This window comes from Pezoporus occidentalis, unplaced genomic scaffold (assembly GCF_034315485.1).
Source record: "Pezoporus occidentalis ecotype Australia unplaced genomic scaffold, CSIRO_AGI_Poc_V1 ctg213, whole genome shotgun sequence".
Lineage (NCBI taxonomy): Eukaryota > Metazoa > Chordata > Aves > Psittaciformes > Psittacidae > Pezoporus > Pezoporus occidentalis.
The window spans coordinates 1567454-1580670 of NW_026913997.1; the positions used below are offsets into that span (position 1 = coordinate 1567454).

Sequence of the window (13217 nt, forward strand, 5' to 3'; positions counted from 1 at the left end):
CAGCAGGGCTCTGCCAGCCCCGAAGAGCCTTGCAAGCCTCCTTGGCCTGTAACCTGCAGCAGCAAGGCAAGGGGGATAGCAACAGCCCTGTAAAGGTTCGTGCTGCCCTTCTGCAGGGTGATGCTAACTGGAGTGCCACCCAAGTGGACTTTGAACATCTGTGTGTGCATCCAGTTAACACTTACTGTCTTCAAAACAAGATCATGAGCTTTGCAGACCTATGACTTCCTTCTTCCATGCTTTCGCTTGCGAGGCTGTCCAGAGCACTATGGCATATAGAGAGCCCTGCTTGGCAGTTTCCAAACAGAGTATGGGCTTGGCTGTGGCTGAAGAAAGGGTCTAACAAAGGTTTTGGGTTGATTCCGAGTTTCCCTATGCCAGCCTAGCTAATCCCAATGAGGAGCTGACAGAATGCCACAGGAACTAAGGAAGCAACACAAGGCTTTTGGTTTGCTTTTCCGCAGAAAAAATACTCCTGGTATCCTCTACATTTTCTTGCTTAATTAACACTACACATGTTCTCCTTTTCTTTTGAAAAGCAGAAGAGCATCTGTGGGCAGTGTGAGCAAGATCTTCCCTGACAAGCCCCAACCTAGAGCCATGCTTAAGGTCAAGCCCTAAACCCCTAACTATGGTGGCACCAAAGGCGCCCCTATAATCATGCTGTTTTCCAGTTCCTCAGATCAAGAGTAGGCAGTGCATTATTTTAGGAAGGGTATGTTTGAATTAGACACTGGGTTCTGGTGGGGGGTGAGGGGTAATTATTTGTCCCATCAAACTGGTTTAGGTCCTTACAGATGGCTATTTGGGGTTCCAGGAATACCCAACTGTACTGCTAATTTTTACAATGGGGGCAGTTAGAAGTCAGGAGAACCTGACTGTTATGGTTAGTGAAAATAGGAGATTTGTGCTGATAAAACACTACTCAGCATGTTTTTTGCTTTCTAGACGTAACCACCAATGCACTTAATAACAGGACTTGAGCAAACTATACTGTGTGAATCAAACACATAAAAGTATAAAAATTCCTTTTTTTAGAAAGCAAGTCTTAAAAAGTGCATTATAATCAACTACCATGGTAAGAGCAAAACATCCAGCATTACCACACACGCAACTGGCATAATGTGCTTTATTATACCCTTAGCTTGAAACTGGGTAAATAAAAATTGAATGACCAAAGTACAGTCTCCAGCACAGATTAGGGCACTGAGGACAGGGCGCCTCAGAGAATTAGATCTGAAATCCTATTCTTCCTGATACACTCTGGAAAAGGTGGGCACATCCAGCAGGCTGGGGAAGCCACGCTGGTGTTACTGCTCTCTGTGTGTCACTACTCTGACCTGCACCTATTTTACAGATCCTGGATGCTGGAAGAAACAGGCTTTATGGAAAGTAAACAGCACCTGCAGTTTATATTAACAATATTGGAAAATATGCAGTTGGGAGGAAAAAAGAAAGTACTATTTTGCTCATTTCTAATAAAATTGTTTAATTTATGGCCAGAGAGGCAGTATTAGGACAAAGCAGAGAATGACACTGTTATGGCCCTGGGATCCATCCCCGGCTTTGCTGCTGCCTGCTGTGGGGAGCTCTGTGGATGGCTCAGCCTGGGGCTGGCTACACACACATATTCACAGGGGTGAATTCACGCTTAACACAAGCCTGCAGCTAGTGCAGATCTGTGCGCAAGGAGCCCCAGGCTTTTGCTAGAAATGCACACCACCATTCTTTGCTTCACTAAGGTTAGAACTGTGGGGCATTTTTCAGTCAAAAAGCGTTCTTTTGGTCAAAACTGTTGTCTGAGTGACATCAAAGTACTGCCTAAATAAAGTCTGCTTTGCCAAGCTGCTTGTCCGGGGTGGCGGGGGGGTGGTGGATACTCTGACAGAGTACAAGCGGTTGCGTAGGCATTTCTCATGAACCAGCACATTCTGGTTGCTTTTATTCAGAACAACTTCTGCACTTCAAATTCCTCCTATTCTCCTTTACAGCACTTACGTTGCTCTAAACGGCCGCAAACCTTTGGGGTTTTTTAATATTAACTGAAAATAGCAATTTAAAAAGCACTGACATATTTTTTTTTCTTTCAGTATTTCAGAAATGTCAGCAACCCCTTAAACTAACTCAAGAACTTCTATAGCTCTAGGCTGTACCACCCTCACAGCCATCTATCTACTGACCTGCCTCCTTCACCATCCTATTTAGAAAGGGTTGCACTGATGGGAGCTCCGAAAGAATGAAATGTAACGCAGTTTATAAAAGGAGATGGATGTGAATCTTTCCCATCTCAAAATCCAATAAAGCTTATGATTTTTATTGCATGTGGGAGTCCTTTGGTCTATGTAATACTGATTAGCAGCTTGGCCAGTAAGTCTGATAAACCAGAAAGTACTTTCGAATATATTCTGGCCAGAGACACTTGGGAGAGAAGCGTGCGTGTTGCAGCTGATGGCCCCAGGGGCACACACATACCTTGGGATTTCTTCTTTGGTTCTGTTCCATCTTGCTGTGGTTTTGTTCCATTCTCTTCAGAATGAATGACTCCAAGGCTCTCTTATCAGTGTGTCTTCCCAAAAGGAGGCATCATCTCAAAACCATTCCCCCTCATCTTTCCTACACTCCTGAACCCTAAAATTTACAACCTGCTTCAGTTAGGGCTCTGGACCGGATTTTAACGGACTCCAAACAGAGCAATGCAGCATTCTTACTCCTAATCTCATTTAAACAAGGAAACACCAGGAATAACATTACTCCAAGTTAGCAATGCTTCCCCAGTGCTAATCAGCCTGTTAAAAAGGCATAAGCAGTTTGTTTGACGCAGAGGGGCAAAGACAACCACAGAAATGAATCAAAACCAAGGAAAAACTAGAGATTAAAAGCAGTAATACTCCTTTCAGCAAACCACAGTCTGACTGCATGGTAAGTGGCTAAAAGACACAATCACTGCAAGATCTAGAGACAAAAAAAGGGTCCTCTGGCTGGATGAAATGTAAATTAAACTCACTCTGGTGCAGAACCGTTTCCTTTGCAGGGCAGGACTCACTGCCACCGGGAAATCCAGCCCTATTTGCTGCAAACGAGGGCTGTCGCAGCTGACCCTGCCTGAGCTCACCTAAGGAAAACACACACGCTCAAAGCCAACAGTTGGAGGGAAAGGAATTAAAACCCAAACACAGCACACTTCCTAGAAGAGATTTCCATGGAGGTTCCCCCTCCAGTAAGCAGATGGTTTCCAGTTAGTCAGGGCCAGGCACAGCCTATGTGGTTTCCTGCCTGCTTGCCTTTGTAGCTTATCTAGATCTCATCAAGATACACGGTCTGAAAAAATTAGAATGGCTATGTACAGAAATTAGGGAAACTGCACAAAATGAGCCTTGGGTTGCACTTGTGCAGAGGAGTAGGGGAATCTGTGCCCATGGGTGGGATGAACACAGCGGTGACGACCCCTCTGCCAGGGCAGCCATGTCAGGCTGTGGCACATCCCACCTGCTGAGCAGGAAGTTACCGAAGTCATGCCTGAGTCTACCCAAAACAGCTCAGCTGCTGTTTCCCTGCTCCCTGACATCAGTTTACAACCCTGCCTGTTTTATGGTGTTGGTGCCCGCTGGCAGGCCAGCTCCTTGGAGGGGTGGCACACACACAGTGCATGTCTATGCGTTCTGCAAAGCTCTGGGCAGACACTGGCTCTCGCAGTGCTGTGCATGGCAGCAATGCAAAAATCCAACCAGGCACATATGCACAAGCTACCATATGGAAAGGGCATTCTCAAATTAAACCCTGAAACCCAGATGAGATCTGAGCAAAGGACAGTTTCACTTAAAGGAAATCTCTGAGGTCAACCAGCAATTAACTGAAAGGTTCTGACTGAATACGCTATTGGCTGTGCTCACATCAGACAGCTTCCTGTTTATTATACCTTATGGGCTGTCTAGGGGCCAAGACATTAAACTGTCAATAATCTATTAATACTAAACAGCTCCTCCCATGCAAATCCTCTTAGGCTAAGAAACTGCGCCAAAAAGATGGAAATTTTTGAAGTGAGATGGAAATGAGCTTTTTAGGGTATTTCTTTGCTTGGTTCCAGCTGAAAGTACAGCAACATTCATAAACAATATAACACGCAGTCTATAACTACATGGAAAAAATTGTGTTAAAAAAAATCAGACATGATTGAGACCATATCCTGAAATCTGGCTTTCTTTTCCAAGCCATCTTTAAACAGTCTAAGTTAAATTTAATTAACAATTTACAACAAGGAGAGAGAAGTTATTTAAAGAGAGGCCTACAGGTCCTTAACATTCAGTGTCTGGGAAACAGTTGTATATAAAAAAAAAGTTTTAATGAATTTAATAGAGAAAAGCACTTCAATTAAATGCTGTCAAAGAGGATTGTATTAATGACTGCACACAAAGGAATTTAAAGCAAGCCAAGTATATTTAGCAAATAGGAAGTAGGCTTTCAAGAGGCTGAAACTATTTATGTTTCTGCCATTGCAATGCATCTCGGAGATCGCGTTGCCAATTGAAAGCAGTTATGTTATTAGATATGATTTTATTTATTATGCATTATTAAAATTTCAAATGATGCAGGGATACATTTATTTTGCTTCTAAAATGAAAGAACAAAGATATTTCCTGCTTGTTCAGTAAGAAGAAAACTAGAAGAGGAAATAAATAATAAATACTAATAATAATAACTTAGCACTTAAACCAGTGAAGTGCTGTCCAGACAGATCTTTTTTATGGGGCTTGGTGTGTCCTGAAGTTTTAGTCTGCCTCTTTCTGCTACAACTAGATGGATTCACAGCTGCTACAGCAGCTTCTCTCAGCACAGCATGGAAGAAGGAGCCAGCACTTACTCCCTGCGGGCAGGATACAAATCCTCGTTGTATCCTGAGGTAGCACAAGGGACTTCTGCAATACCCTGCATGTTTCAAATCAAAAAATCACCAAAATCCCCGGAGGTAAAAAGAAAACGATGTTGCCAAGCTCTGTGCAAGCACGACTGAGAAGACCAAGGTTTTCCAGACCTAGCCAAGAGCACTCAGCTCTCACAAAAGCTCCTAACAACTATGGGTCTGCACTAAGCCCTTCTGCAGAACGTGCTCACCTTCCTGAACATCAATGTGATGGGACCTGTGGCAGGAAGGAAGGGGGCTCTTCACAATCCTCCCTACCCATGTGCCTTGGATTCAAGTGCAGCACATCAAATGGGCATGGCCTAGTAAGAGCATAATGTAGAGTTCCAAACCATAAATCTGAGAAAAAGCAACCAGAAAATTCAAGGGTGTCAACATTATTTTGTGCTATGACGGTACAAATAGCATAAAACTAAATTTAGTACAAACTGGAAACCGAGGAATGCTTTTTGACACAAAGTTAATGAGATGGCTGGGTCTGTAATATCCAGGATATGTTCTGTGATTTACCACATCCTTTTTGCCATATGTAATGGTAAGATGTTCATAATGATTTTAGATGTTTCAAACTTCTGAACGTTCCACCAGAGGTACCTTATATGTGCTTGTATTCCTTGGTTTGTGAACACTAAATCCCTTTAAGTTAGGCACCATGATGTCAGTTAGTGCCAAATTACTGCCTTTAAAATGCATTTATTTGCACTTAAGTGTAAGATTTTTACCTTCTAATTTGAAACACGAAGAAGTGAGCAGAGCTGCGCAAAAAGACATTGGAAAGGAGGCACAAGGGGATACCTACTTCCTTTCACAATGTGAGTAGCATCAAGTTCAATTTTCTTAAATACATTATCTGATTTTTGTTTAAGACTTTAATAAAAGTCATGTGTGATGTGTGTTGAGAATGTAGCCTTTGTTGTTCCACAGCTAGGGATCTTGCAAACAGCTTCGCTTCATCTGTGCCAAGATATTTTGGAATATTCTTTGAAACACTGTAAGCATAGATGACTGTGAGAAAAAATATGTGCTACTGTACTTCTGGATACTTGATGCGTGAGAATAGTGCATACGCACAAAAACATTCCCAATTCAACCTTGTAAAAGCCCATAAAAACGTAGAACAACAGACACAGCATACTAACCCTGAAAAAAAACATATCCCTGCACCTATCCATGGGTATTTCCAACCATTCAGGAAAAGAAAAGCCCACCAATGAATTTCCAACGAGACCGGCCCAGGGCAAGGAGACCGAGTATCTGTGTGTTACTCTGCCATAGCCTAACCCCCAGCACTGCGCAGAAGCTTGGGGGAATGCTGTGCAACACAGGAGGAAGAGAAGCTCACTCGGCCTCAGAGATCTCAGGGGACAAGCAGTGCAATGTGCTCTGGTAGCACAAGACAATCTTGTTTCCCTCCCCATGTCATTTTTACAATTGCCCATCTGCACAGAAAGGTCAATGCAACGCTCCAGGGCTCCAACTTCATCTGAAGACTTCAGTGAGGAGCCCGAGAATTAATGCTGCATATGGCCAGTACCCTATAAACATTTACACATCTCTGAAGCCTGGTGTTATTATTTATGTGCAAATGCGAGGGACAGGGAGTATTTAATGAGCATTAAAAAGAAATTTAAAAGAGCAATATTTTTAACTGCAGAAATTTTGAAACATAAACGGAGCAGAGGCTCATCTAGTGGCTCTTCAGCCTTCAAGACTCGCCTGCTGCCAGCCAGCAAGCTTCAAAGGTTGTGTGAATTTAAAGAGCTTTGTTTAGTAATCTTGCTCTAGATGTTTGCTCATCCTCAACCTACTACGACTCCTTACAACGCTTGCAGCTTAGCATTTACTAGGGGTCGAGGACTGGAAGAAAAGAGGGCTAAATCTGGCCAAATTGTGTGTGAAAGGCAAAAGGGTGAGATGACAGGGGCCAGATCTACAGTGAAAAACAACACTCCTTACTTGATCTCCCCTTTCATAGGGTTAAACGGAATAGTACTAAGCCTAATTTCAGAACAGAAGCAGTTTTGCTTCAATTGCAAGCACACTCCCCACTATCATTTCAAGGGGAATCGCAGGCTTAAAGTTAATAAAAATCAGCAGCACTTTTCAGCCACATTAGATATCCACACTAAACAGAAACAGCTGAGAGGGCGCAGTAGGCAGGTTTGGCTATAGCAGTCAAAGCTCAGCGCCTTTCCACTGCAACTGTGACAACTACCAATCACTAGAAACTCCATCAGACACCTCAGAGTGGAATGCAAGGGGCTCCTTGTCTGATACGTGCTCCTGTTGCCTTTGTGAAACCTCATGAAAGGCTCCTGAGCTGCTGTGGCACGTCGGGAAAACGGTGTGCACCAAAAGGATGGAAAAGCAGAGTGCACAGCCGCAGCTTTTGTTCCGAAACACAGCGTGTGTGGCTGCAGGGCATGGGCACTGGAGCAGTATGAGAAAGGAGTTCAGAAGTGGAAGCCTTCTGAAAGCTTTGCTTGTATTGCTTTCTTTGAAGGGAGCTCCTTACCCCAACCGGAAGCAGATACACGCATGGTAAAAGATAAATGCAGAGTAAATAGCGTTTGCAATACATATTGCCTTCAGCTTTAATACTGCACAGAAATAGAAGTCACATAATTTGAGAACTTTTTTGGTGAGATTTTTGGATGGTTTAGATTGAAAGGAGATACTGAAATGGGCTGTTATTGTCTACTTTTAGTAGGGGAGAGAGAATGGAACTCCAGATAACATAACAACTGAGCAAGACAGATACTCTCCACTCACAAAATTTGCAGATCTCATTCTGACATGCATTTCCCCCTGTAGTTCTCGATCAAAGACTAAATAAATACTCCTGCTGCAACCCATCCAAACCAAAGCTCTGAGCTTTCTGAGTGGAATGAATAAACCTGCAACACAAATATCTCTGAAAGTCCACCTGGGCTTGTTGAGACACCAGACTTTAGGTGTCTCACCCTATCTGAGCAGACACCACAACTAGCCACAGAGTAAGATACTGGGGAAATCAAAAAGCAGTGGGTATCAATCTGTGATCTAGCTTTTGGGCGCAGAGAAATGATCAAAAAGCAGAACTATCAGGGTGCAGCCATTACAAATGAATTGCAGGGCACACCACCCACAAATTGCCTAGAAGAAACAGTAAGCACCAAAGTCAGCGAGCTAGCACGGTTTGGGAAAGAAGTTTTTGTCCAAGTCTCCTGGACAACTCAGTCCTGATTTTCAGTATGCAAAATCTCCTGCTGTAACCCACACAAACACAGCAAAAACGTACTGTGCACATTAAACACACCATGTTCCCCTATGGAATAACACAGTTTTGCTTCACTCATCATCTATGACTGGCCTAAGTATTATTAATTAGTATTATTTTTTAAGAAATGAAATTTTAAGCCTCGCTATTTTTTCCTGCACGCTATGCATTGTGTGACCTATGAACTCTGAAGACATTGGTTAGAATCAGATATTTCATCAGGAGGTACTAATGTGGTGTTCACTGTCCCTTTTATTATTTCTAGAAAGAGAATATGCAATTAGTTTCATTGGATTGCCATTGCCACTTGCTTTGACCCATTTTTATGAGGGCTCCATGTTCTGCTGTTTTGTATTTCATCATCATTTCTAAAATATTTGTTCTCTTCCATCCCTCACAAAATGACAAAATTAGTATTTCATTTACTTCTGTCATATGTTATTTTCCGCATATTTAAAGAGAGACCACAATGTTAGCAGTGAACACACAATACAAAAAAGCTTCCCGACAGCTTTCTGCTAAGCCTTCTTTTATTTACTGATGTTCCTCCATGATTTATGATCTGAACTATTATAAATTGCCAGAGTTGTCTAAATCAAAGCTTCTGAGGAAAAAAAAGGGTAGAGGGATGTCATTTAAAAAAGTGACTAAAGTAACAGTGAAAAAAAGCACGTGAAAGCCATTCCTGTTTCTTTAAAGTCAACATTTGACTGCTCTTAAATCAATATGTAACTACCAGCTTCAGCAGGTCTATCTGTCAGCTTATGCAGAAAATGAAAGGCAAGGTTTCCCCCCCCTCTGAATAGCAGGTACTTTGCTGCAGTGGTGGCTCATTACTCCAGAGAACCATCTTATCCACCCCAGCACTCCAGAGACAACAGCCTGATTCATCATTTTCCCAACTGAGTCAGGTTTCTCTGCCCCAGCAATTAACAATGAATTAGCACTATATTAAAGTGCCAGGCAAGATGGTTATTCTCTGGAGTGGTCACCTTGGACACAGCAGACAAACAGTGGGAGAAGGGAGAGAAATTAGATTTACTGTGTCCCAGAGAGTCTGTAACAAACACTGAACCCCTGGTTGGCAACAGGAAGCAGCTATAGGCACTTCTCAGCATTAACACTCCAGAAAGGTCCAATGCCAGCCTGGGAATGGTGGGATTTAGTGAGGAATGAGAAGTAAGACAGAGTACCCTCACCTCTGCAGAGCAAGAAGCTAAACACAGAAGCATGAAGGCTGCTTGCTGCAAAGTGACTACTCCACATGCAGGCTGTCCAACAGATCTCCACAACAGCCAGGCCAGATCAGACCCAGCCAGGATCCCACATCCGATGGTGGTGAAAGAGGATGAGAACAGGGTAAAAACATTATAATGCTTTCTGGTATCCCCTCCCACTTTCCAGGAATCTGTGGGATAAAGTCACTTAGTGCACACCTGAATAACCTTAAAAAGCAAGTGAGCGGCTGTGGCAAGCTCAGCCTGCACACAGAGCAACATGTAGGTATAGTGTGGATGCTCTGCAACCAGCATGTGAAGGCAAATCCGCACTCCAGCACGTCCATATGGTCACACCCGATGCTGCCAGAGAACACAGCCATGTCACAGAGCTCCACAGGGCTCACATTTTATGACTCCTCAGCACAATAACAAATAAATCAAGTGTGCAGGGAGGAACTTCTTGTGTGCTGAGCTTCCATTATAGACATTTTTCATTTCAGAAACAGGAAAATATTTGATTAAATGGATTAATATATAGCGGATGGGAAAAATCTAATGGGAGAGAGAAAGAACGAGAATGTTTAACACCCTGAACCTAAAGCGGTAGAGGCTACCAATACCAAACGGAGGGCAAGAACCTGCCACAAAAGAAACAACAATCCCTTAAAACATCAAAAGCTATTTCCAGCTGATCTTTTACAGCAGGACCACAACTGCCCCACTGCGCACACTATGCCGTTAAAGGACAGAAACCATACCCGGCCTTGGGTTGACTCCCTCACTGAAGGTGCACCCAACCCTCTAATTGGGAAGTGAGCTACACAAAGCTCATCACACCTTTGCCATTTCCAAGAAACTATACCAGAGAAAAGGCTTAAATTTATCTATCCATTATCTCTCGCTGGTCATGCCTCTTGTGATGACAAGCAGGATTTTCTTCCAAGTATTTCAGTCTGACAGAGGGGTGTCCCCAGCCCATGAGAAGGCTCAATCATGCTCTGGCATCAGCATGGGGCAGCCTGTTTCCAGGCTCTTTCAGTCCCACAGCTGGAGGAGCAGGAAACTCAAGCATCAGACACAAGTTACTGTACACATGCCAAATCCATCAGAGCAGAGAGGAAAATGGAGTGGGTGGAGAAGAGAGCAGAGGTAAGAGCCTCCTGCCTGCTTTGGTGTCACTGTATTGCTCCAGCTGCTACTCACAGCACTGCTACTTGTATCTTCTTCAAAAGACTGTCAACTTGACATCAAGGCTGCAGGTAAGGGCTCGACCTACAGTGCACTTTCCAGTAGCAAAGCCTACAAAGCAAATCAGGTCAGTGACTGCAGCTCTTGGATGTTTCCACCTGCTGCTAAAATGCAGCCAGGCACCGTGGCAGACATTCTGCACCCGCCACAGCTTTGAGAAGGAAATGAGAGTTGCCTTCCCACTTGACACTACAGGGGGAATTTTAGATAGGCAGAATGTAATTACTTGGCCTGGAGTTTAGCCAGGAGCAGGGCCCAAGACCCCTACCCTTATGTAAGGTGTCACAAAATCTCCCATGACTGCAAATGTGAGGACCTCAGCTTTATGTCTCTGGCTGCTGTCATTGATTCTTCATGGCTAATTACCTAATAGTGACCCTTGCAGCAAAGCCAAAAGACAAACCTTGCTGCCTGAAACAATTCAAGTCCCAGAGACTGAAAACTACACCAAAATTGCTTGGTGCAGAGTATCTTCTGACAGTAGGGAGCAGGTGGACAGCAAGCCTCCTGTGTCTTGCACTGGTAGTGTGTCACTCCAAAACCTGCTGGGGTTTTTGGATGGGCAAACATAGCTTTAAAATGCAGCACCCTCAAAACACAAGCCTACTGTATCAACTGTTTACCAGAGTCTCCAGAGTTTTGCTGTATGTACTTGACAGCTGGTTCCATTTATTTTTCTTCATTTTTCGTATTTTGACTGTAATAAATAATTAATCCATGGCTTTGTAACTTGCTGACAAATATAAATGCACTGCATTCCAACACAGTGTAACATGTCACTCACAAGAGCCAACCTGCATGACACAGAAAAGTGATGTGCAGAAGGCTTTGGAAAGTAGGCTAATCATCAAGGTCACCCACAAGAGCTCAGGGAAACAACTTCAAACTGTTCCTTAGGGGATACTCCTACTTGCTGTGGCCACCCAAACTGGGTTAATAAGCTCAGAACTACACAGATCTAGTTGTCTTCCCACATGTTAGCTCAGGCCTTTACTCTTTTGTAGCTCCTTCCCTCCAAGATCCCACAGATTTTTGGGAACATAGAAGACAAAACCTGGGGCATTCATTAATTACTCAGAGCACTTCCCCTACTTCATAGCTCTGAGAATCCAAATCCCAAGAAACCCATTTTTTCTTCTAGGAAAAGACCAAATGGACAGCAAGGAGGAAGTCAGCAGCAGAAGAGACAAAGAAGACTGAGCTAGGCAACAATTGATCTGGGCAAGACCAATGTGTTTCAGAAGGGGCAGGACAACAAGACAAGAAAATCCTCCCACCTTTGGAAAAAGGTGACTAGACAGTTGGCAGCAGTGCTATCAGCAGCAGAACAAGAGCAGTGACTAAGAATAGAGGCTGAATGCCAAGGTTCACAGCAAGAGTAGCAGAGTGGTGCAAGCTGCCATCAAATAACAGTGGGCAGAGCAAAGGTGGGAGGTGGAATCATGAGATTACTGGAAAGAAACACAGTACAGGCAGCTCTCTGAGGGCAGTCACACCAGGGGATCAGGTGAACGGTACAGAGTGCCAGTGGCAATTCAAAAGGAAGGTCTGCTGTGGAAGGCGTTGCCTCAGCTTTTTAGGTTGAGAACAAACATCTGCCGAGGCTCTCTTGACCATCTGCAGATGTTTGGTTTTCTGACATGCATTACTAGTTATTAGGAATACACATAAGGCTGATTTTCTCTTCTGACTGAAGCTGAACTGCAAACATGGGAAGCCTTGTAATATTTTCACTTTGTTTTCCCTATGCATATCTGAATCTATTTATTTCTCATTCTGTTCAGGCCAAAACCAAGGATAGAACAAGGGTGTACAAACCAAAAATACATACTAATCACAAAGGCTGTATAGAGGAGCACAACAATCCTAAGGAGACTGTGAAATGAAGGCCCGTGCCCCACAAAATGCTCACCACAGTCATTTTAGAAGTATTTTTCAGCTCCAGTCCATGTATAAAAAGTACTTCCCCATGTTACACTCTTCAAACCCCCATGCATGCTGTTGCCCCACACAGACATCCTCAGAAGGGAGTTAGCTCTCTGACCTGCACAGGCTCAGGAGTCAGCTGGACAACATGCTGCATACGCTCACTGTGGTGATGCCTGGACTCCTCCTCATAGATCACATCCCTCTCGTGCTGGGGAAGGTTCAGGAAGCGGCGAATGGTGCAGAGGTTCTCCCAAAGGGTGCGGTTTTCCGGGCTTGGGTTTTCTTTCCAGCGAAGCAGCTCACACAGCCAGCCCTGCAATGGTAGGGTCAGCACAGGTAACTCACTGAGCTTTAAGGAACCAGATGCGAGTGGAAGGTCAGCTGGACTTAAAGCTCTGTGCTGCAAGTTTTGCTGGTCTCATCTCACACAGCTTCCACACCCCACCCCACACCCCCCCCCCAGCTGCCCTTTGGTCCCCACAAATCCTTGATATATTATATTTCCTGCAAGTGGGAGAAACAAAAACAATCAGCAGCACTTAACAGGAACCAGGAAGCACAGCATCTTGCTGCCTGTCATAATCATACCATGTTTAAAATGCTTGGGTATAAATATATTTCCTATAGAAAACCAGAGTTGAAA

The 13217-nt window shown here is 43.8% G+C and overlaps 1 protein-coding gene across 4 annotated transcripts in view; it reads right to left on the reverse strand.

Moving 5' to 3' along the window:
• Positions 1–13217, reverse strand: part of SATB2 (SATB homeobox 2) — a 140216-nt gene that overhangs the window by 11189 nt on the left and 115810 nt on the right. For all 4 annotated transcript variants that reach the window (XM_062619731.1, XM_062619732.1, XM_062619730.1 and 1 more), the window contains one exon: positions 12690–12887. In XM_062619731.1, the coding sequence (XP_062475715.1) occupies positions 12690–12887 (198 nt within the window). The remainder of the gene's footprint in view (positions 1–12689; positions 12888–13217) is intronic.